The 26,284-nt window shown below is 33.1% G+C and overlaps 1 protein-coding gene, 1 long non-coding RNA gene and 1 pseudogene across 2 annotated transcripts in view; 2 read left to right on the top strand and 1 right to left on the bottom strand.

Moving 5' to 3' along the window:
* LOC145245793 (unconventional myosin-Va-like) overlaps positions 1-26,284 on the bottom strand; it is a 577,542-nt gene that overhangs the window by 426,496 nt on the left and 124,762 nt on the right. Inside the window, 1 exon segment of the mRNA XM_080107437.1 lies at positions 8,883-8,990. Within this exon segment, the coding sequence (XP_079963563.1) occupies positions 8,883-8,990 (108 nt within the window).
* Positions 21,421-21,556, top strand: LOC145246337 (U2 spliceosomal RNA; annotated as a pseudogene).
* LOC145245795 (uncharacterized) overlaps positions 25,371-26,284 on the top strand; it is a 159,884-nt gene continuing 158,970 nt past the window's right edge. Inside the window, exon 1 of the long non-coding RNA XR_013863033.1 lies at positions 25,371-25,488. This is a non-coding gene — a long non-coding RNA (uncharacterized LOC145245795). The remainder of the gene's footprint in view (positions 25,489-26,284) is intronic.

Genomic DNA, 26,284 nt, shown 5'->3' with positions numbered 1-26,284 from the left:
GTACCTGAACCTCCTAGACCAATGCCAGCCAAGTCGGCGCGGGCACTTGCGAGGCTATTCTCACATAATCAACCTGGCCGTGAGGAGCTCATTCCTCCTCGGAGGCCGTTACCTCCACGTGATGGGGGAGGGGAGATGTAGAATCAAGAATCAAGAATGCACTTACCTTCCCTCTCCACCATTATAGACCATTTAACTAATTTCAACATATTTATTCAGTAGCAATTAGTGGTATGCTAATTGCCATTGGACCAGCCTACAATTAGTCAGGGATGGTGGATTGTTCTATTTTGAGGCGCCTGATTGGCTAAACATGCCAGGAGGGGCAGGTGCCACTCTACAAATGCCAGCTGCTCTGGCATTCAGGGGTTTTACTGTTCTAGACTTCTGCCAGGAACTACATTCTGTCGATTATCGCATCCATTCAGCACAACATCTTCATTGGATTAGCTGGCTCACCCTAGCAATATTCTACAGTAGATTTTTAAAGAGAGACCCCATCAAACAATACTACCCCCCCTCATTCTGTTTTGACCGTGCCTATTGAAGTGCATTTTCACATAAATTTATTCCTTACTCAAGCTTCTAGAGACAAATTTATCTTTAGTTGATATTTCACAACTACACATTTTCGTTTTATTAGCTAAATAGAAAAATTACTAGCCAAACCCACATGATTTTTGGAATATTACATCCTTAGTTCAGTGACAAGTCTGTAAAAGTGTAATTCTAAATATTCAACCAATTTTATGTTAAGATTTAAATGTATAAACATTCGAATTTCTTTGGATGTTTTTTTTTAAACTGTCTTCGTTTTATTTTTTAAAGTATATTTTTCTATTAAACTTTTATTGTTTAAATAATTTAACTTCACTCGTTTTATTTAAAAAATAAAAGATAAAATAAAGATTAAAAAGACATTTTTCAATCAGTAATGAGTTTTGGAAGATTGTCAGTGAAAAAAACACGATCGCCAAAGGATAAGCATTTTTTTTTATTTCTAGTCGCCACCTGGAAATATCACTTGCAAATGTGACTGTTTCAGTCCCAATGTAAAGCCCTGTTACTTTAATTCAACATGAAATGTAAATAATTTATATTTAATAATACTTGAATATGAATAAAATGGGGATCTGCTCTTTTTAAAGAAAAGAAGAGATTAAAAAACATTTCTCATTTCATTAATTTATCTCTATTTATATAACGTTAGATATGTTTATATATTTGTATATATGAGATTCACTCTTAAACTAATTAACCGAACGAACATTATGAACTTTTAAATACAGCTGTGAAGGAGTAGTAGTTATTTAAAGCAAAGAGGTTAAAAAAAATGGCCGAAGGGGCGAATGTCCTTCATGAAAATTAAGATACCTTAGATTTTTGTGAAATTTTAATAAGTATTAGACATGAAATCTCCAAATTAATCTTTGTAATTAACTCCAAGAGTTTGATTGCTTTTAAATTTGAACATATATATTAGTGTTGGAATGATTAATCGGAACTTTTTGAGGGTATCGGAATCTGTATCAAAATCGTAAAATTTGTGTCTACTTTCCGATGCCAAAAATGATTCCATTAATTATCTTTTTTTATTTGGTTTTAGTTTTAAAATAAATCTTCCACTTCTGGTAGTAATAATACAGTAATAATATTTATTGATTTGAACTTCCAGTAATACTAAAATTTATATATCACCCCACCATACAAGTGTGTTTTTACATTTGAGAAAATAGATTCATCTTTAATATGTGTTTTTTACGGTAATTGGGACAAAATAACGGTTTTATAGTTAAATATTTAGAGATTTATAAAGAATTGGAATCGGTAACTGTATCAGAATTGGAAATTAAGTACGGAATCATCCCATCACTAATATATATATATATATATATATATATATATATATATATATATAGAGAGAGAGAGAGAGAGAGAGTGAGAGAGAGAGAGAGAGAGAGAGAGAGAGAAAGAGTGGGAGGGAGTCATTCACAGAGACTGTTTCATTGTATCACGGCTCATCAGTATGGCTAGAGTAGCAGCCATACTGAGTCAGAAATCGAACCTACAAACATCTAGTTGATAGTCGGCAGTTCTACTATCTGCGCTAGTAAATGATATTTCAAATATCTTTATATAAAATTCAACTGATACTTTTAAAGTGCTTGATTTGTTTGTTAATTTACAAATAAAGAGCTTTGCATTACACTAACTAAGAAGCAGGCAAAATTATTTAACGAAAGTGCTCTACCCAAGAAAAGGGTCAAATATATATATTAGTGTTGTTGGAACAATTAATCAGAATCAGGAATCAAAAAAAAAAAAATCAGAACTTTTGAGGGTATCAGAATTGGAAAAATTTTGTGCTTATTTTCCGATGCCAAAACGATTCCTTTTAATGTTTTTATTTGTTTTTCTTAAAATTTAATTTTCGTACTAATGATGTAATAACAATTATTGAACTACCAGTAAATCAAAAAATCTATAGATCAGCCTTCACAAGTGTATTTTTACGTTTACAGATATTACATTGGTTTTTATGGTAATCCCACCCCACTCCACCCAGCAAAAAAAAAAAAAACAAATCTATATTTGGACAATTGAAATTGGAATCAGTAATTGTATCAGAATCAGTAAAAATATTGGAATCATCCCAATACTAATATATATATATATATATATATATATATATATATATATATATATATATATATAAACTGTACCCCTTCACCTGCAACAGACATGCTTTTTATGTTAGGTAAAAAGTATTAGAGTTTTTTCATTCAAACACTACCGTGTTTGAATATATGTTAAGTGGCAGTTTTAGTCATTTAGAACTGCTTAAAAGCTTCACCGCCCACTATTTTTTTTAACAAATTTCAATTGTGAAAAACTTTTTCAAATTTTCGTTCAGTAAAACAAAAGTTATGATGAATTTACTGGTGTTCAAAATCGTAAAAAAAACGTAAGGAGGTGAGCAACGTTTTTTATGACTGTTTTCCATAGCAACCACGTCTCTTTAGTGACTAGTGTTGCTACTAATTCACCGCTCTCACGAAAAGAGAAGTAATAAGTGAAACAGAGAGAATGAAAGGGAGATATTTGGGGGGATTTTATTGCAAGTAGACGAGTGCCGTGCATTGTTATTACATATGTGTAGGTTATGTTTATGGGGCAAAAAAAAATAAGACTGAAATTAAACAATGAACAAGTGAATTTACTGGAAGCCTGGAAAAATCATGGATTACAATAGAAAAATGCAAACATGAAAAGTAATATGGTTAAGCTTAAACATGGAAAAATAAAGGACTAGTTGTTAAAACTTGAAAAGAAAAGGAGAAGATATTCTAATAAAAATAATAATAAAAGTTAAAATATTGCAGCATTAAGAATTTTTTTTAAATTCAATTTATAACATTACATAATTAATTCTTAATGCTGCAATATTTTAAGTTATAAACTTATATTTTTTACTAGAATATCTTGTCCTTTTCTTTTCCAGTTTTAACAACTAGTCCTTTACTTTTCCATGTTTAAGCTTAACCATATTGCTTTTCATGCTCGCATTTTTCTATTGTAATTAGAAATATTTGTGCACAAATTTTTATGTCCATTGCTCGTATTTAAGTATATAATGGTTCTCAATTATCATCATACCAGTTGGGCAACTCCTCAGCATGAAAAAAGTGCATAAAAACCAAACTCTATATGGTCGCAACAGACTATGGATAGTCCTTAAACATCAGTTAAGTTTCTGAATTTTTGAGATGAGGATTGGTTATTCGTATTATTTGGATTCATCGAACTACTGTTCTCATCTTGAGTGTTACTTTCACAATGTTTTGGTCGATGTAACCTCCTACCTTCTTCAGGTGTATTTTGTCGAACTTGGGAATGTTTCTGTCGAACTCAGGAATTTGGACAGAATTTCGAGTGGAACCCTTTATTTACTTCATAGGGGTAGTATGTTCTTGTTCTGTCAGCCATGACTGGATAGAGTTCAAAAGTAATTCGTAATTTTATTTTTTGGTTGCTCACACTGAGAATTGAACCTACAATCTATAGGAGACTATCACTTTTAACAATTGATTTTTCCAAGTACTCTAACCATTGTGCCACGGGTCCTTGCCAACAATTCTGGTACAAATTTTAAGCCTATTTTTATTTCTGGTTTTAAAAGATCACTATTTATTACTATGTCAAAACTCGCTACTCCAAATTTGGTTACGTCTCTGAAAAACAGACTTTTTATTAAAACTAGCAGCATTCCAGTTGCATATTAAGCGATGAGAAATCTTGTTACTCCACTAGATCACCAGCATATAAATAGAAACAGTAGACACTTTTTTTTTTAAGTTTTTGTCTGCCATCAGAGACTACATGTTGCGCAAAATCAGGTTTGTACCAATTTTTAAGAAAATTAATCACACTTATATATATTCAATCAGATCAATATTATGAGATCAGATATTTTGTAAATCATAGTGAAAATAGAGAGAGGGGCATTCATACATAACGTTTAAACATTGTTTTGTTTTTGTATCTATGAGTTCTTTCGGGTTTGACCTTTCAAATTCCAAGGTCTTATATCGTTTTGCCTTGGTTCAATATTATAAACAGTCATTCTTGGCTTGAGTCATAGCAGAACATTTTCAAAATCACAAGCATCTGCTTAACACATCTGCATCTCACAAGTACAGACCAAGTTAGGCACAAGGTTTACTAACGTAGAAGCCCCCAGCTCCCTCAAAAGGGGCTACGTCATTGTGCCACACTGCATGTAAGTCTGAAAGAACCCATAATATAGTTGATGTAGTACCTGGTACTATTGAGTTGTGAAATTACGCTTCTGGGGGTTAAAAGTTCAATCCTCAGTGAGGTGGGCGACATTCAAAAACATAATTGCAAATTATGTAAGTCTTTCACCCAGTCATGGCTGACAGAATTGATTTTTCCAAGTACTCTAACCACTGTGCCACAGGTCCTTGCTGACAATTCTAGTACAAATTTTAGGAGTCTTAAGCCTATTTTTATTTCTGGTTGTAAATAATATCACTATTTATTATTAATTAATTATATATATATATATTTATTCCAGGTAGAAAGATATCCAAAAATTAAGAATAATTGAATTTCAACAAGGGTCGTTGATAGTGCTCAATCAAAGAGAGCAATTTCTTTTTATTATTCTTCATGACTGTATTTACACAAAGAATAATAATAAAAATATATATATATTAATGTTTTTACTTATTACTTGTATATATTATCTATTATTTATAATTGATGGTTCCCATATCATATTAAATTCTATACTAGGTCTACTTTTTACCAATTACTAAGTAGACCTAGTATATAATTTAATATGATATGGGAACCATTAATTATAAATAATAGATAATATACACAAGTAATAAGTAAAAACATTAATATATATAGTAAGTATACTCATTGTTAAATCTTAAATAAATTATATATATATATATATATATATATATATATTTATAAAAATGCATTTGTTCGCTATTTTTGTATAAGCGTTAAATTTTAGCATGCCATTAATGCTAATGATGGGAAGATGCATGTAACGACGCAATGAAGATAAGAAGCGACCCATACCAGCCGGTTATAGCCGACGACATCTCGATCCGTTGTGTTGATGTTTCCATTTGGTTATCGTTGGGATATTGTTTATTCCCCCGGAGAGCTGGTTGCATTTCCAGGACGTTTCTCAACCAAGCAACTCTCCCCGGGGAAATGATAGTATCATAGCAGATTTCAGAGTTCAATAAGATACACCTGAAGAAGTTTGGAGGTTACATCGTTTGAAATGTGAAAATAACACTCAAGATGAGAACAGTAGTCCAAATAATACAAATAATAAATCCTAATCTCAAAAAAACATAACGCTGAATCTTCAAAATTTACTTTAAGCTTTTGTTCCTTAGAAGAGATTTTTTTTTAAATCCTTTTTTTCAATTAGCCACCAACTAACCAACAATCACGAGGTTCTTTGCTCAGCAACCGAGAAGGCTAACATGCTTGCCAGTCGGTTTGCCTCCAACTCTACACTGGACCCTTTAAACCACCCCCTACCTGACTTTCCTATGCGGACAGACGCCAAGCTAGACGATCTGGAAATTACCCCTGCTCAGGTGCATGCTATCATAAAAAACCTTGACACTTCCAAAGCATGTGGACCCGACCTCATCCCTGCTGTGCTATTAAAAAAGTGCTCAGCCGAAGTAGCTCCAGTTCTCTCCAAACTCTACAACAAATGCCTTAATGAATCATGCTTTCCGAGCTGCTGGAAAACTGCTTCTGTGGTACCAGTATTCAAGAATTCTGGCGAAAGAACTGACCCATTAAATTACCGCCCTATTAGCCTCCTCCCACTTTTTGCCAAAATATTTGAGATCTTAATTAACCATGCTCTAGTCCAGCACCTTACAGATGCTAAACTTCTGACCGACCATCAATATGGATTTAGACAAGCCCGTTCCACGGCAGACATCCTCACTGTAATCTCTGAACGCATATACCATTCACTGGACAAAGCGGGAGAGGGCAGAGCGGTAGCTCTAGATATATCTAAGGCTTTTGACAGGGTATGGCATGAGGGTCTCCTCAGGAAGATTAGATCTTACGGTATCACTGGTAGAATACTTAACATAATTAAATCCTTCTTAGATAAGAGAAAAATCCAGGTTGTCCTCGACGGTCGTACGTCTAAACAATATAATATAAATGCCGGAGTGCCCCAGGGATCTATCCTTGGTCCTCTGCTGTTCCTGATATTCATAAATGACCTCCCCGATAAAATTGCCTCTGAGATGGGTATATATGCTGATGACACCACACTCTATAGCAGGCACGACAGGAAAACAAATGAACATATATCTAAAGTAATGGCAGAAACACTAGAGGATGACCTCAAATCAGTAGTGGAATGGGGACAAAAATGGATGGTAACGTTCAATGCCACCAAGACAAAACTGGTTTCATTCAATAATTACAGGAAACCTTCTCTACCACCTATAGCAATGGCCAACAACTCTTTAGCTGAGAGTACGTCTTTCAAGCTCCTTGGCCTAACGTTCACAGGAAACATGAGCTGGAACAATTACATCGAGGGCATTGCCAGGGCCGCTGCGAGGAAGGTGGGCTCTCTCTACCGTGCTAGAAAACTTCTAACACCCGAAAGTATCCTGTACCTCTATAAGGCCACTATTCGCCCATGTATGGAGTATTGCTGTCATATTTGGGCCGGTGCATCGGCTACTAGTCTCTCTCTCCTTGACAGGGTTCAAAAGAGAGTCGCAAATCTGATAGGCCCTAAACTGGCATCAAAACTTCAGCCTCTGTCCCATCGTCGAAACGTTGCATCCCTCTGCCTGTTCTACAAGTATTATAATGGTGAATGCTCTGAAGAACTGCAAGCACTTGTGCCCCCACGACGTGAACACCCTCGACAGACCCGACAAGCTGCAAAATCCCACCCCCACACTGTAGAGATCCCTAGATGTAAAAGATCGTTCTACTCCAGTAGTTTCTTCCCCAGAACCGCTAGACTTTGGAATTCCATTCCAGGTCACTGCTTCCCCAACTGTACTGACATGCATAAGTTCAAGTGCAACGTGAACCAACATCTCGCTGCCCTAATCCCTACATAGTGCCCCAGTAGATGTTTCCCCTGATAGTAGCCCCCTACACCAAAGTGGCAATGTGCCTTGTTTGGGGTGAAAATATAATTAAAAAAAAAAAAAAAAAAAAACTCCCCTTGTCTCTTCCACTCTTTCTTTCTGACTGATGAACTCTCCAAAAGTCAGTCAATAAAAGCTTTGTTTAACACATGTAGGAGAAGCTCCCAATCGAGCCACAATATATGGGCTTGATCTTAACTTGAGAATAACACACCTTCCTAATTACTGACATGTAAATATATTATCATATAGGGAAAGTGCCTATAATAACCTTTTTAAATCTTGACAAATCGATTATTGGTTGGATATTTTTACTGTGTCGAATCTTCATTGAAATTTGTCATTCTGAAAAACGTTGAATAATTTAACATTTGAATCAAGTATGGACTCTAAGCTTTATAAATTGCAAACGCAATTTAACCATCTGCACTTGTCTGAAACATTTGTTTTGGATAATCCATCTTAAGTGAAAACGAGTCTTTTTGCCTAAGTTATTCAATTAAATCCTAAAAGGTGCTTTATCCAGTTTCACTAGGGATTTTTTCCCCTTAACCCCCAAATCAACAGAATATACACCATTCTTGTAATGATGGCCCTGTACAGTTCTGGGAGATCCACATTACCAGGCTTTGCCTTCTCTCTTTCAGAAGGAGTTTATTGTTAATTGCCTGAAGCATCTCTACCAGGGATCTTTTACAGGGTCAGAGTGCTCTTCCTTGGAAGCACTGACTTTTCAATCCCACCTTTTGACCCTTGTATTACATTTCTCACTATGGGGGAGAAATAAGTACTTTCTCCCACTGCCATTCAAACAAGAGGAATATGACCTTTTAATCTTAGAAATAAAATTATTCCTTTCGAGCTAATATAACTAGCAATATTTACCACACAAAGTGTATTGGACCCTGTTTCTTTGGATTATGTTATTAGGTAATCATTATAAATTAAATACTTAAATAGATAGCACGGTTTGGAAATAAATAAATTATATTAATGCGTTAATTCAAATGTTTTCTTTTCTAAATGATTTATTTAATGTAGTTAAATATGTGTGTAAAGAAAAGAGGTTAATTTTCTTTTAAATTAAAATAGCATATAAGATTAACTAAAAATATAACACAAATTAAATAATTTAAATAGATAGAGATAACATGGAAATAAAAGAGTTAGTAGACTTACTCCTTTTCCGAATATAACAACATTTAATTCTTTTTGGCTTTTGTAGTCTTCTCCAAGTTCAGCAGGCCGCCAGACAACTTCTTCATCTCGTACCCAGATCTTAGCATTCTGAAAGAGGAGGAAAATAAGAATCTGTGATCAAAAGGAAAAAACTGTGCAAATAGAAAAAGAAGGACTACTTTATTGTTGTGGCCTCGTTAGGGTCTGGAAGAAAGCAAAGTTGTTAATCAGTGAAAAAATATATATACTGAATACAAAAATAAATACCAAAAAGAAAGAGTGTGGTTATACATCAGTCCGACTGCCAAGTGTGCATGATTTTTGGATAATTTGTGTGCTAACTCCAAGAGACATTATTCTGGTCTTTATAGCAAAGAAAGAATTCATTGATATCCGCATGGTGAACACACCATAACACTATTTATTTATTTAGTTTAGTTTAATGAAACAAAATATGGCTTTAATTACTGGAAAAAAGTTTAGAAAATATCAAAATGACAATCATAAAAATATAGATTTTAATTTAATTATAAAATCTTTCTCTCTGTATAGTCTGTTGCTTCGATGATTTCGACAAGAAATTAATTAGAAAGCCGGAATAAAAAATATGTCATTTTTATTAAAGAGTTTTTCGAGAAAATCAGCAGCAGCAGCCCTGCTGTTTAACAATGTTGGCGACCACGATTCTCCAATGCGAGCGGCTATCCATAGCTCGAAACAGCTCAACTTTTGACAATAATTTCATCCAATCGATCAAGTTGCCCATAAAAGTGAGTCTTGATTGACTTTGCTTTTTCAATCCTGGCATTCATCCAGTCAATACCAAATGTTCAATACCTCTTTGATGGTAAATATGTCTTAAGAACATCATTTTTCTTTTCATGATAGTCTCCATCAGAATTCCTTTAGTGCATCCCGATCTAATCCATATTTCCTTGTTAGAAATGTGATCTTTCCAAACGATCTCCTAATATTTGTCTCATAAACCAAATTTTTGTGCTATTAATGCGTTTCTGCATTTTGGCAATCCTTATTCTTTAAACATGTAGGTAACAAAATGTGTACAAATAAAGTAAAAGTGCCCCCAAACAAAATCAGGCATAGTAAAAGAGATAACCAGATTAAACAAAGGTGCTTATGGTTGGCAAATTTTCATCTCCAGGCATACCTTTTTCTCATTTTTTTTTTTTAATGACAAGAATGCTGGCATGTCTAGAAACTTTCGATTTCACCAATAAGTTTTCTTTTTCTTTTCTTTTTTCTTGTCAAAATTGTATCATCTTTTCCACAGATTATAGTTTGTCACTTAGCTGCAATAAATTCATGTTTTAAATTGTTGTCGACAAATTGCTTGAATTTGATTGCCTAAGAATTTTGTCATATCCCGATTCTTTCAATTATTTACCCAGAAACACTGCTGAAAGTTCAGATTCATCGCGACAACATAGATGCAAAAAAAAATTTTTTTTTTCCTATTGTGGTTTACTATTTTTTCTTATTGTAGTTAACAATTGTTAACTGTTCTGCATTTTCAACTAACAATTTCCAAGATTAAATTTAACACATTCCTGTCAAAGTTCCCAACTCCAAATCTGACAAACAGCTGTCAAAACTCGCTACTCCAAATTTGGTTAAGTCTCTGAAAAACAGACTTTTTATTAAAACTGGCAGCATCCCATTTGCATATTAAGCGATGAGAAATCTTGTTACTCCATGAGATCACCAGCGTATAAATAGAAGTAGTAGACTTTTTTTTTTTAATCTTTACGCCTGCCATCAGACTACATGTTGTGCAAAATCATGTTTGTACCAATTTTTAAGAAAATTAATCACACTTATATATATTCAATCAGATCAATATTATGAGATCAGATATTTTTCAAATCTTAGTGAAAATGTATTTTGTGTAAAGAAAACACATCTTTACTAAAGTTATATTTTAAGTACTAAAAAAGTATAAATATATTTTGCCCTTTTTTTTCTGAAAATAAAGCATTGTAGATGTTAATTTAAAAAAAAATATTTCTGGCATATTACAAAAAAAAAAACGTCCTGAAACTTATGTTAATAAACTCAAAGAAAAATTAATTTCTATAACTAATAATACTATCATTGAACTAGCGGTGGGGGTGGAGGAGTGTGCTTTGCTCAGTCATAAAATACGCTTTAATATATTTTAATTTGTCCAGATTTCGTACATATTATTATAGAGTTGTAATTTCAAAAGTAAAAAGAAAAAGTATTTGGATGCCATCAGCTAGAATCGAAACCGACAGCAAAACTGTAGCATTTAAAGCTAGTGACTTTACCACTGTACCAACGTGACACGCATGTGAACTGACTAAAAATAAATCAAGATGAAGGTACAAAATGTATAAGGATTTTTTAAATTTTGACACATTTTTGACCCATTAAAAACTGTTTTAACTGGCTAAAGACCCATAAAAAATCCAATCATTTGCGCCGCTTTGCGACTTTTAGTTTCAGAGAGATAGAGTTGGAAAATATAGAGACAGACAGATATATAACCTTTTATATATTAGACTAGCCTGGGTGCCCGGCATTGCCCGGGTGTTTGGAGGTGTGTGTTGAGCAAAAAAAAAAAAAAGTGGTAGTAGGCTGGCAGGCTCGAACCTGTACCGCGAAGGAGGAAAAGAACATGAAAAAAAACGTGGCATCTTTGCTGTTGTGTTCATCGCCAAACCGGAAGTGACAAAGGTTTAAATTAAGGCTAGTCAATCGAAAAGAGAGGATGACTTTCGAGAATACTGGCGAAAAAAGCGACCCTTCCCTGTAGAAAAGTGCCCAGTTGAGAGTGAAGGAATTAATGTTTTTAGCCAATTTTTCGATATTTGTCGTCCGAAGTGTCGAGCTTTAAAACGATACCGATCTCACGAAAATCCGTTTCCTCTGTCGAAAGTTTTAGGCAGACATACATTTAAAAAACAGGTGAGATTTATATTCTAGATGAAGCATTGTTTATTAAATATTTTCCCCCAAAAAAATAGTATAATTTACAAAAAAAATTTTATGTGATTTTAATTTTCTTGGAAAAATATAAAACAATATAAGATTTAACGGTTAGATGACCAGACGAGTGTGAAATTGTTTTTAATAAATATCGCTGATTTTTCTAACCGTTAAATCTTAACTTATTATCGAGTGTTTCAAACAGTTAATTCCTTGTTATAAAACACAATACTATTTCCTTTGTGTGCATGCACATGCAAACATCAGCATAATTTTTTTTTTTTTTATAATCATGAAAAAAATAAATTAAAAAAAATTAAAGATCTGGGCCACTAAAAAAATAATTTAAATAGGGTATTTTCTACCAACGATTAATTTCGAGAAGCATTGATGGACAGCATTGTAAAAAACAGACAGGATTTGCATTCGACCTGCCATTGTCAAAATGTTACAACAATCCCGTTACTTTCGCAATTCATTAATCATTTGAAAAAATAAAACATAAGTTTTGATTATTTTTTGTCTGTTTAAATGTATGTATGCACGTGTGTGTGTGTTTCTATGTCTGCATAAAACTTTCAACAGAGGCAATGGATTTTCATAAGATCGATATCATTTTGAAACTTGACGTTTCAGAGGACAAATATCGAAAAATTGGCCAAAAATATTAATCCCTTCACCCTCAACTGGGCAGTTTTCTACAAGGATGGGTCGATATTTTACAAGCCATTTTTGCAAGTCATTGTATCGCTTGGATTGACTTTGCCTGTTCCGAACTTCCAGTCGTGTCATGGAGTAGAGGTAAGACGTCAGATTTTCTTTCACTTTTTGTTCCGCTTTCGTGTCACGGGTTCAAGCATGCCTGCCTACTACCACTTTTTTTTTTTTTTTTTTTGCTCAACACATCTCCAAACATCCAGGCAACGCCGAGCACCTAGGCTAGTCTATATATATATATATATATAAAAGGCAAAACGGCCGCGCGCATTTTTGTATGTTCAAGAAAGGCGTTTTTCGGGAGGGGGGGGGATCGAGACGGTTACTATTTTTTAGAACTTTTTATATACTCCCTAGATTATAATATCTACGATTTACGAAGATTCTACATTTATTTTGATTGACTTTAAAAAAAATCCCAGGTTCCCCCTGTTTGTTTCTTTTTCTTGTATAAATAAAGCAAAACTGATTGAAGCAAATTCAACTCCTTGGCTTTCTGGCTGGGATGTCCAGAAAGGCAATTAGGTTTGATCAATGTGGGGGAAACTCTTCATATCAGACAATTGCTATTCATTTGGACACTGCCAGAGCTCCCACTTTTTGTGGGGAGTTGGTTTTCCCCAACATCATGGGAAAGCAAAAACTCAACTGGCCTGCAGCCAGACGTTCATTTCTGCGCTTGTGCATTCACTTAGCAAGTCAACTTTTTGATTGTCATTGCTAAATTTGAACACTTTTCACTTCCTCTTGCATCATAGCGTAGTGGTAAGATGTCAGGTTTTCTTTCACTTTCTTTTCCGCCTTTGCGTCACGGGTTCAAGCCTGCCTGCCTACTAACACTTTTTTATTTTTTTTACACACCTCCAACACCTGGGCAACACCGGGCACCCCCGCTAGTTTTCTTTAAAATGTGAATTCTATTTAATTATTAATAAATAATTATTTTAGCTTATTTTGTCAATGATTAAATTGTCAGTGTAATCATTGACTTTTTCACACTTAAAATGCACTTATACTTTTTTTTATGGAAATCGCTCCAGACAAGGCGTGAAACCACTTAATGAAGGAGCTAACAAGAAAAAAAGATGATTATCACATTGACTTTACTCTTGAAAAGATCAATGTTAAAAGTAGGGTGAAAACAATAACCAGGAAAAGAGACCCAGAAGTCTGCAGTTCTTGAAAAGAAGCCACTGGAATAGGAAGCTGTATTACAATGAGGTATGAAAACTGGGAATTAATGGAGACTACTAGACCAACAAATTAAAGGAGCTGGAACAAAAGAAGCAGGGAATAGATCAGATAATTCTGAAGATCACATCGCATAATTAGGGCTATGACAAGAGAATATTCTTTTCATTATTTTGACTCGAGTATATATCAGTTAATATATTATATGTTTTAGATAGAGTGATGTGGTTCTTGATTAACTGTGTCGGATATATACTCGAGACTCTAAACAGTGATAAGAATATTCTCTTGTCATAGCCCTAGTCATAATAATATTCATAGAAAAGACTGAGACTAGCAGCATCACGTCTATGAGAGGTTGCAGAGAAGATGGGTGGGATCAATTATATCACAGATACGTTTCTGCAAGTCATCAAGAACCCTCAAATGGGACAGAGATTCGCCAGCCCAAATATGACAACAATACTCCATATATGGTCTCATAGTATGGTTTGTAGAGATAGAGAATAGCCTCAGGTGTGAGATAGTGTTTAGAACGATATAAGAGAACCTAGTTTACGTGAAGCAGAAAGAGCAATCGATCTAATATATGTACTAATATATGTACATACTGTTCCGTCTGCCTGCTTCCCTCCGGACTACAACTTGGATGTCTTCAAGTCCAATGTTAACAAATTCCTTATGAACCGCCCCCTTAAGTAAACACTTCAGCAAATCTCCTCACTAACGCAATGTACTTGCAATAACCCTTATCCCTGAGTGGCTTCCGGGCCTTGATAAGTGGTGATCACTGTGTAAAAAAAAAAAAAATAAATAAAAAAATATATGTACTCCAAGAAAGATTTGATGGGAAAGAATAACCAAGAAGTTACAGAGTTGATTTTTCATAAGAAGAGTCATCTATGAAAATCTCAGGAAGAAAAGGGACACATCTACGATTGAAAGGAACAAGCTGAGTCTTAACAGGATTAAATGAAATAAGGCATTTCATATCAAAATCTACAACTGAAGCGAATATATATTTAAATTTATCCGAGAGAGATTGGTAGGAAACAACACCAGAATAGAGAGTGCATCATCAGCATAAATGTTAATTTTCTGAATATTATTGATAATATTCTCGGGAAGATCATTGATATAGAGGGGAAAAAATTAATTTGTCATTAATAATAAATCGAGTCGTGCAAAAAAAAAATTTAAATAAAATAAAATTGATGCTGTAGGCATTTTAACAAAGTTTTATTTCAAATTTTAAGGTTGGTTGTTTGTTTGTTTTACGGCATATCAACCCTTTTCAGGTTATTTAATGCTGAATCAAGTGATTTTGAAGAAAAATTTTTTAATAGAATATATTTTTTTTCAAGTCGGTTTCTATTTAACCCATAGTTGGGACCCTAACAGGTACTACTACTCTGGGTCAGAGTGGACATGGGAGCAATGGCAATAAAAGGGTGACTCCACACTCCCCAAAGCCCGCAAGCTGGGGCCTCACCATCGGATATAGTTTAAGGTCATATCCAGGACCAAAATTTTAAGGAAAAACGTTGATAAACAGACGTTATCAATATTTTTAGAATGTTACTGCATTTAGGCATTTTTAACAATAGCCAACAAAACTGTTGGTTATTGTTAAAAATGGCCATGAATTTAAAACTAATACCAAGTTAAATAGAAATCTTTTTAGATTAAAAGAAAATCTTAATTATATGCATTCAAAAATATTCTAATTAAATAAGTAGTTTCCTTTTTATTACAATAAAATAGGGATACTTTTTTATAATCTCAAAAAAATACAGAAATTAAGGTATCAATGTTTCTCTATAAATTAAAAAAAAAAAAAAACTTTTTAGTGCGTTTGTTGTGATCGACCAAAGTAGTAAAAAGTAGTTTTTGTTGGGTTTTTTATTCAGTATCTGAAGACTTTAATTTACTTATCTTCGAAATAGTTCCAGAAATCTAATATTTATCTTTCAAAGGATTTTACAACTTATTTAAATTTCAAATTTAGCTGAATTTTCTGCCATGATAACATTCTTCATTATAACTTTTTTCATGTGTAAAAATACTTTTACCATTTAGAGATTAGGCTTTTATTTTTCAAACACAATCAAAAAGTAATCGGAAACTTGTATCAAAAATAATTATGATAAGCTGGTTTTTATCATCATAGGCCCTATAATTTTACACCATTTTTTTGTACATACCTACAGATCTACTATATAAACAGTAGGGTGGGGCATTATATAATTATGTGTGTGTATGAGAGAAAAGGAGAGGGAGAGAGTCACAGACAGCTGTTTTGTCGTTTCACAAATCACCAGTGTACTGAGTGCATCAATCGGGGAATTCGAATGAGTCTAATTGGGTTTTATGTATTCTAAAAATAAATTGTCCCATACATGAACATGGGTGCTTAATTCTTTTTCACGGCTGGAAAATTGATTATTTTCCCATGTATTTTGACTACCGATAAATCCATCAATGTTTTCACGGTATGTTTGTTTAGTGTCAGTTTCTTAATTGGATTTTGCTTCTCTTGTAAAGCAATTGTAAACATGACAAATCCTCTGTTGTAGTGACTTTCACACGTTTTCTGAAAACACTGAAACTTGGTTTAATTGTAGATGATTTTGTCTAAAAAGTATGTTTTTTTTTTTGTTTTTTTTTTTAAATTAAAATAGATTAATTGATTTTTCAACTCTTTTTTTTATTATCTTATTTAGTTCTAGCTGGAGATGTGGCATTCTACGGGATGTTAGGCTTTCACCCGCTATCTCATACATTCCAACCAAGAGATGTTTTTAAGATTCTAATCGTCTCTTAAAGTGTAATTGTTTGTATCTCTTGTACTTGGTCCACTGAGTATATTTGTCTGGTAGTTTTTGAAATTCTTTTCATGGGTTCAGTTTCTCCTATAATTACTGGAATGATGGAGATCTTCCTCCGATTCCAGTTTCTTTTCGTACAATACATAAAAACCTTAGTATTTCATTATCTTTTCTCTCTCTGCTCTGTTTAACCCAGCATCATTGAGGACACTAACACCTGCTAAGTTTCTCCCTGTCTCAAAAACTATGTCAGACTTAACAGCTCCATTTTCTAGATACGTAGCAGTAAGAACTGCATAGTCATACTGGATGGTGCATGACTTATTTCCAACTGTTCTTACAGGTATATGCTCTGCTGCATCCAACGTTTAATGTTTTACAGTGAAGAGATTTACTCAACTGTCACATTTTATAGTATCCTTGTACATAACAATCACGTTGACACAACGGTTCCCATCAGATCACCAAAGTTAAGCAACATTGAGCCTGGTTATTACTAAATGGGTGACCAATTTGGGAATTCTAGGTGCCGTACCTAGGAGGACGTCAACACCTTCCTGCAAGAGTTGCAAAAACCTAATGTTGTCCTCTCCCTTAACAGGGATATACATGCAGTTGGGGACCGCTTGTAAATTTCATAATCCCATGAAACTTCCTCCTTTGATAGATTGGAGCTCAGTCGAACACGTGTTATGGAGGAAGTTTCATGGGTTAGTGCCGACCGACACACATAGTATCCCTCAGCAGAACCTTACAGCTGAATATCAGGTAACTCATATCCTATACTTCTGTGTGCCAGAACCTGGACTTATTGTCATGAGATCACTCATCTCCTTAAAAGTATTGGTCACCAAGGCTTGATCTTGGGCAGCCATTATAATCCTTTCTTGATCACACCCAGGAATGTAAGTAGCCAATGACACAAAGCTGAGACGAATTTCTCAACCTGTGTTCCCACACTGTGTGGGTGTACAGAGAGCAGCATAAAAAGAAACAACTTTTTTTTCCTCAGCAACTCCAATCAGCTTCAGCTAAAATGGTAAAAATTAAGAGAAAGACACATAAATAGAGGAAAGAAACAGGAAGTCATTCTTTGATGAAACTAAAGTCATCTAACTTCTCTACCCACTTAATGAATTGCTTCAAGTCTTAAATTTTATCGAAAAATACAGCTTATTTCAATCAAAAGGTTGAGATCTTTTATCTAAGTGAGGCTCTAGTGATTTAAGTTGAAATCTGTTTTTTTTCCCCCGGATTTAGAAAAGGAAGAATTCCATTAAAAAACAGACTCCTATCCTTCAATACCATCGTATTATTTGGATTTATCGAACTACTGTTCTCATCTTGAATGTTATTTTCACAACATTTCAGTCGATATAGCCTCCAAACTTCAGGTGTATCTTGTCAAACTTTTTCTGTTGCAAATCTTCACAGAATTTCTAACAAAACCTTTTATTTAATTCATGAGGGTAGCATGCTCTTGTTCTATCAGCCATAGGTAGAAGTTCTAAGTAATAGGGAATTATATTTTCGGTCACCCACACTGAGGAGTGAACCTTCAACCTTCAGAAGAAAGTCACTTTTACAACTGAATCTTTCCAAGTACTACTACTGACTACTGCACCACGAGTCCTAGGAACTTTAACGCTCTGACCCACATCTGGCGCCTATTGAACTGAATGACTCTCGCCTTGAGGGCACTCCATCCGTAGACAATTTCTTGGTCTGACTTTCACTCCTGATCTGAAATGGAGCACATACATCAAATCCGTAGCCAAGATCACCAAAAAAAAAAAAAAAATTACTGAATCATTCTACCGCTCCAGTAGATATCTCATTGCTGATGTAATTCTCTACCTGTATAAGAGGTAAATGTCCTAGGATGGAGTTCTGTTGCCACATCTGAACAAGAGCTACCCAAGGCATTCTATTCTGTCTTGACAGAGTTCAAAACCGTAGTAAGCAATGCTCTTTTCTCTTTTCTCTTCTCTGCAACCTCTTTCCCACAGAAGAGACGCTGCGAATGCGAGCCTGTCCGGCTCTATTGCTATTTTAATAGCACATTCAACTGAATTCCAATCTATAGTCCACCCTTCGCCATTCTTCCACAAAAAACACTTGTCTAGCCAAAAATCACTATAAAATAAATTCTCCCACTCTCTATCAGTGGATTCCATGAACAAAGCTTCTTTCCTAGAACTGCCCACTTGTGGAACTCTGTTCCACTGATCTGCTTTCCAACAGACTACAATATCGTTGTCTTCAAGTCTTATTCAATCGTCCTCATAAATAATCTAATTATACCAAATTACTTCTACAAACGATTATTATGCAACTGTCCCAATGACTACAATGCACAAATTAACTCTTATCCTCGAGTGGCTTCCTGGCCTTGATATGTGGTCACTTCTTTGTAAAAAAAAAATGTAAATATCACTATTATATTAGTGGCCTGGCAAGACCACAGGAGAGATAATCGAACCACCAAAATTGAAGTTGGCATGCCAGGACACTATATATACAAATGTAGGCAAATTTGGGCATATTTTATTGGTTTCAAAATATAAGTTCTTTTTTTTACCAATTATCATAAAATTTTAATCATAAAATAGTATTATAATCTTCAAAATGATTTAAAACGTTAAAAAAGAAAAAAAAGACTCGCACACCACCATCAAGACTCGAAACCAAAATGTTTAGCTTACAATTTACTTTTTCCTTTGACGTTAACGCTGAGCTATGAAGACATGTTTGTTACAAGGCTAAAAATTAAAACATGAACCAATAGCTATTACGCATATTCCCACATGCATATTCATAATGCTGTTATTCGACCTTCACCTGGCAAATTCCAATTCACCTGTAAAGTTTCTTGTCTGTAGACCCAAACTGACAGAGGAATTTGGTAGGCAAAATTTTTTAAACATATATACGCATACATAAATATACATAACCGTTACTTTAAACTTTTTACACAAATATTACACAAGTATAAATCATGTAAAATATCTGCATGAATATAATTACACATAAAAGTTAAAGATGATCATCCCATAAGAGAACCAAAAAACAAAGAAGGAATTGATTAAAATTAATGTTTAAAAGAATATGCAAATTAGCTAGGACTTTTGTAGATAAATGCAATTCCACAACCCATATATAACAAAATTGTATTTTCTTTTTAAAGTTCCAAATCTCAGCGACTATTGATCAGAATTTAACAAATGACGACTCATTGGAAAGGTAATGACCTAAATTGTGTAGTGGGCTATGTGACATTTGCCCTTAAGGTCGCAAATAAAGAGGATCATCCATCATCCAGAGCCCATTTTTGGCACTTTTTTTTACACCCATAAAATGTTTCAATCATAGTCATTTGTTTTCCTAATTTTGCATATGAATTAGAAAATATCTTATATTTCCTCCCAAACCTCTGGCCTTGATGGAGGGGGGACTAAAACTTGCTGCTATGGTTTCAAATGATCTGAAATAACAGCAAGGGGATACTTGATTCCAAAATTTCTTATATGTTATATCTCTCCTCTTTGGTTTTCAAACATAAAGTAAATTTAACAGTGTATAACGATTATTTGATGCTGAAGATATTCATAATCGTACTCGATTTCCAAAAGAGAGGAGATATAACATAGGATAAATATTTGGTATCAAGTCTCCCCTTGCTGTTATTTCAGAGTATTTGAAACCATAGCAGCAAGTTTTAATCTCTCCTCCATCAAGATCAGAGGTTTGGAGGAAATATATATATATATACTACCTACAGTTTATCAATCTATAATATAAACCTCACCTGTCTGTTTAAATGTATGTATGTTTGTTTGTATGTCTCTCAAAAACTTTCGACAGAGGCGATGGATTTTCGCGAGATCAATATCATTTTGAAGCTCAACCCTTTGGATGACAAATATTGCTATAGATAACACGTCATTTTTTTTTTTTTATCTCTTTCTTTTCCTCCTTCATGGTACAGGTACGAGCCTGCCTGCCTACTACCACTTTTTTTTTTTTTTTTTTTTTTTTTTTTTGCTCAACTAACACCCTTACACATACCTCCACTTTCTTTTCGCCTTCAAATCACGGGTTCGAGCCTGCCTGCCTACTACAACTTTTCTTTTTTTTTTTTGCTAAACATGCACCTCCAAACACCTGGGCAACGCCAGGCACCCAGACTAGTTATTTATAATCAACAGTTCCCATATAGTGTTAAATTCTTTACTAGATCTACATAGTAACTGATCGTCCTCTAACGTATACACTATTTCTTTGAGTCATCTCACTCTTCACCGTTTAATAAGAATAACCAATCCTCATCTCAAAATTTCAAAAACTTGAATACCCTAAATCAGATCAATTAAATACAAGCGACAATTTCTACCAATCGATATTTTACTTTAATAATAGCTGTGCCTACACCCGGTGCTGCCCGGTAGTCTTTGTACTTTCGTTTTTGTTTACTTTTTAAAATAAAAATTATCAATTACTTTTTTAATAGGATTTGGAAAATTAGATTCAACCATTTATAGTTTAGTGATTACTAGGGCTGTGACAACAGCATATTCTTTTCATTATTTTGACTCTTGAGTATATATCCGTTAATATCTTATGTTTTAATATAGACTGGTGTGGTTCTCAGTTGATTGACTGTGTCAGATATATCCTTGAGAGTCAAAAGAACGAAAAGAATATTCTGTTGTCACAGCCCTAGTGATTACACTTAATTGAAATCACATTGTTATAAAAACTATAGCTAATTTTGTGAAAGTTATGTTTTGATCTGGATTTTTCCTTGCCATTACAATCAAGCAGTGCCAAAATTACATTCTACTTGGCCTTTTGGCCAAGATCAAAGTGTAGTATCTGTTCTTCACATGCGGCACTTCCATTTCTCGTTCTCTTTCAGTGGAGGAGAAATCCTTCACGACTGAGACGATTTTTATTTTTGTACCTTTTCTCCACGTTAAAAAACGACCCTGGTGTTTAACTCTGTCCCGTGAGGAGGCATTGTAAATAAGTACAATCAAGCAGTGCCAATTCAGGAGAGGTGTGGTTGGAGATTGTGCAACTTTTGCTTCACAATTACATGTGCAGCCTCCCTCATAGGGAGTGACCATTGTTTCTAAAAACTGAATGGAGCTGATGAATTTTATTTATTAAGGTGTAAGTCACATGGGAAGCGATAAACACAAACATGAGTAATAGTCACAATTTTTAAACATAGTCAATTCTACGTCATAATTATAGGATTTAAAATAGACTATATACATACATATATATATATATATATATATATTCCTTGTACACATTTTTGTGAATTATTCCATGGATTTCTGCCTTTGGATTATTATGGACCATCTTCTTCCAATTATGGGATTTCCTTGGATTTTACTTGTACAAATGGAAATTCTTTTAACTTTTCTTGAAGTTATACATTTGGATTTTACCGTCACAGGATTTTTTATCTTCCACCAGACTATCCATTCATGTGTAATCATCTTTTTCTTCACCATATTCCCTCTGCTTCACTTTTTTTGTTTTCAAGTAAGATCTTTGACTTACTTGTTGTTTCATCAAATACTTCTGCATGCAAAATCCGATCCCGCATTTTGCTAATTCCTACCCTCTGATGAGAAGGAAAGTATTTCTTCGAAACTCTGTGGATTAAGGACTATCCATTTATCTAGTGTTTCCTTTTCAGAATAAATATGTTTTTAACTTATTTCAAAGTGTTTTTTAACATATTTTATTAACTGTTTGCTAATGTATATATATATATATATATATATATATATGTAATGCTGCTAAAAATAATGCATCAATAAAAACGATTAATTCTATAATTTCTTGCTTAACACATTTCATCAAATCTTAAATGCAATAATTTGGTAATTCATAGAAAATTTTCTAATTAGGAAACATTGCAGAAGTGATGAATATTAGAAATCAAAATTGTCATAAAATATGAGATTGAAGTATTTTTCTAAGGATTTTTTTAAATTACATAATTACTAAAAAAAAAAAAAAAAAATGCATTGTAAATAAAAAATAAGTCTGTTGATTTTTTTAAGATAGTGTTTGTTTCTGATATCAAATGCATAATTTAAAACAGAATATCCTGTAAAAAAAATAATCAATTTAATGTATATTAAGTATATAAATAAAAATATGTAGTCAAAGAAAAGGAGAGAATAAATAACTAGAGAACGAATTAAAATTCTTTTTTTAATGTGTTGAAATCAATATTTGCTTATGCAGTAAATGAATTAAAAAATAATTTAATGGGGTACATTTCAGGAACAATTGTGAAAGGGTAGAAAATTAATTAATAAAGTGACCATCTCTAAAATCTCTACATTAATTGCATGATCACCTCTGCGTTTCTCGCCGCTATGTGATTTATATTATTTTTTTTTATTATCATTTACCATTAATTGGTTATTTATAGAAATAAAAAATGCAATAGTGTACATAAAAAACTTTTTTAAATCCTATTTAAAAAATAATTTAATTATGAAATTAAATCCACCAGAATGCATTCAGATTTCTCCATAAACAAGTCAACCACTTTAATCTTTTCTTGAAAGCTTAAAAAAATTACTTTGATGGAAATTTGGAAATATTTAAACTCCCAGACAGTTGTTTAAACTTGCTTAATTTCTTTTTAATCTCCATGTATTAAAATACTGAAATTCTTGCAAGTTATTTACATTTTACCGAGACTAAAACAATATTACTATTACAAAATTAATGATAGTTTTATAACAATTTGATTAATTAATAATTTGATCACCGAGCGATAATATGATTAAATTTAACTTTCTGAATCTGGTTCAAACAAAAAATAATTTGATGGAAAAAAAAAAAATATATATATATATATATATATATATATATTTACTAAAAGAAAAAAAAAAAAAAGTTGGTAAAATTTAAAAAAAAAAAATCTCAAACTTATTTACACAAAAAAAAATTCTTTTAATCCAAACAAAAATAAAAAGGACTCCCAGGTAACGTCAGGGAGGTACAGCTAGCAATAAATAAACATTTCAAAGTAAGATAGAAAGAAAAAAAAAACAAAAAAAACAATGAATTGATCTAATTTTTTTTTTTTTTTTTTAACTTTAAAAAAAGAAATCCATTGACTTTACCTCTGTGTAGAGCAAATACAGAACTTCATCAGACGCAAATGTCAGATGTTGTTTAATGTATCGATCCAGGTAAGTATCCTGATCGTCATTCCATTTTTTCTGTCGAAGTTGTTCGAGCCAACTTTTCTTCGCAGCGGCCATATTTGGATAGACACAAATGTTGTGCTGTTTAGTTGTTAATAGTTTGGTCGCTTATGCCAAGCTCTTTTGCATTCCATTTGCTCATAATTAACAAGGCCTTCAATTGGCCACGGTTATTAATGAGAGACCGGATTCAGACCACACCATCAATGGGTAGGAACATGATTAAACACAGTTAAATAGAAAATCCAAGCCTGCATAATCGGAGACAATTAGTTGATAGAATGAATAAGTAATTCAAACTAAATGGACAATAATAATAATAATATGCTGATGATGCTATTCATAATAGATAGGATAATTTTTGAAAAATTAAGGAGTGTATTATTAAGCGATATATATGTGTGTATGTAAGCATCGCTATTCATTCACTTTTTAGGCTTTCTTGTCAAAAGGAGAAAATACAAATCCTGAGATGGAACAAAAAAGTGAGATGAAATAATTTAAAGATATCATTTGCTGTTTTTTTTTAAAGAAAAGATATACTGCATCTGAAGGAATTATCTGGGTCTTATTGAGGAATTAAGCCGGTTGAAGATGGTTGCTTTGCTAAGTAAGCAGTTGTATTGTACAAAGAAAAACTTTACAAATGACAGAGTTTTCGACCAGCATATATATATATATATATATATATATATATATATATATATATATATATATATATATATATATATAACGTGTGTGTGTGTGAAAAGCAGAAAGAGAGATAAGGAAAGAGAGAGACAGATAAGGACAAAACCAAAGAGAAAGAGAGGATGAACAGATAGACAGATATTTCTTTGAAAACAAAAGCAAATCACAAGCAGCAGTTTTTTTTATTACTATTAACACTGTTGCTACTTCTTCCATGAAGCAAAACAAAAATAGGGAACTTGAACTTAAAACTTCATTTATTACATGAATATAGAAGAAAAATCTCTGAAGACAATTTGACTTACAAACACACCTTTTAATGCTTCACAGAACAGACAACCAGAAAAAAAATCCGACTATGTCAGTGGACCAATAAATCAACCAAGCTGAAAGTAATGTGCTACAAGAAATCAACCATATCAACTGATTGTCATTTTTGTTTAAATTTAAATTCATTATTAGGATCGCAACTTATCAAGGCAAAGAGCCACTCGAGGACAAAGTTTAATAAGACAGATATGATTACCAACAGAAAGATGAGGAACACTATGGGAGTACTAACATAGATCAATGGTATGAATTGCGCTGGATTACTATTGCAGTTCTCCATGACAAGAATTCATTGGCGTTGGATTTGAAAACGACCAAGTTGTAATCAGCAGGGAAGAGAAGCAGTCCTGCGGTAATAAGGTCAACAAGTGGGAAGAAGCTCTGTCCATGAAAATTCCCTCGACACTAGATAAGTGGAAGGAGAAAAGAAAGCTTACTTTTGTCTTTGTTGTAAAAAGATATGATCTGTGTTATAACCAAAGACTGGAACTTGATCCAATACCTTCCATGGAAATAACGATAGAGTGGAGAAAGACTAGCAATGTCTCTTCTTTGAGATAAAGACTGTAGAGAATAGAAGAATTATCATCAATTTATACCCCCTCTCTTCGTCCATATGATGCTGCATAAGAAGTAAGTATTTTTAAATGCTTTTATAAAATGTAAATTTATGTTAACATGACATGTCGGGTATTAATACTAAAAACCATTGGATTTCAATTGATAAACTATGTAGATACCTTGAGTTCACTGTAACTGAGATTTATATAAGTTCAAAATAAAAAACTATTTTAGAGTCAGTTATTTTATTTTTTGTTGTTAGAATCCTTTGTGATGAAGCGTCATAATTTGTGTATTCATTTTTTTTTTTTTTTTTTTTTTGCAAACTGTTATTCTCATCTTCATAGTTGTTGTTGTTGTTATTTCACCACGCTTCGGTCAACTAATCCTCTGGCCTTCTTCAGATTATTTGGCTAAAAAGTGGTGAGACAACAACAACTATGGAAGGCAGTAATTACTGGGGATAAGTTACAAAACTCAGCATTCCTATCCTGTCATGGTTGATTACCCAAAGAAAGCCAGAGGACAAGTTGGCCGAAACGTGGTGAAACAGCAACAATGGCGATGAGGATAACAGTCCACAAAAAGAATGAATATACATATTCTAGAGTTAATTTTTAAAATACTACTCTAAAATAAAATTTTGATTAAAAAAAAAAAAATTTACAAAAAATGTTTTTTCTTTAAATTATTTATTTGCAGTTTTGCTTGTACCACTTATCTGAATATACCCAAAAAATTATCGCATTTAATAAAACATTGCCAATAAAAACTTCGTTTTAATTTTCTATTTAATAATTATAATGCTAATAATTACACTATGCAACAAATTTCAAGTTAAATAATGTATGTGCCGCATAGAACCTGT

This window comes from Euprymna scolopes, chromosome 23 (genome assembly GCF_053919585.1).
Source record: "Euprymna scolopes isolate OS-2025 chromosome 23, ASM5391958v1, whole genome shotgun sequence".
NCBI lineage: Eukaryota > Metazoa > Mollusca > Cephalopoda > Sepiida > Sepiolidae > Euprymna > Euprymna scolopes.
This window is presented reverse-complemented; position numbering and strand designations above follow the sequence as displayed.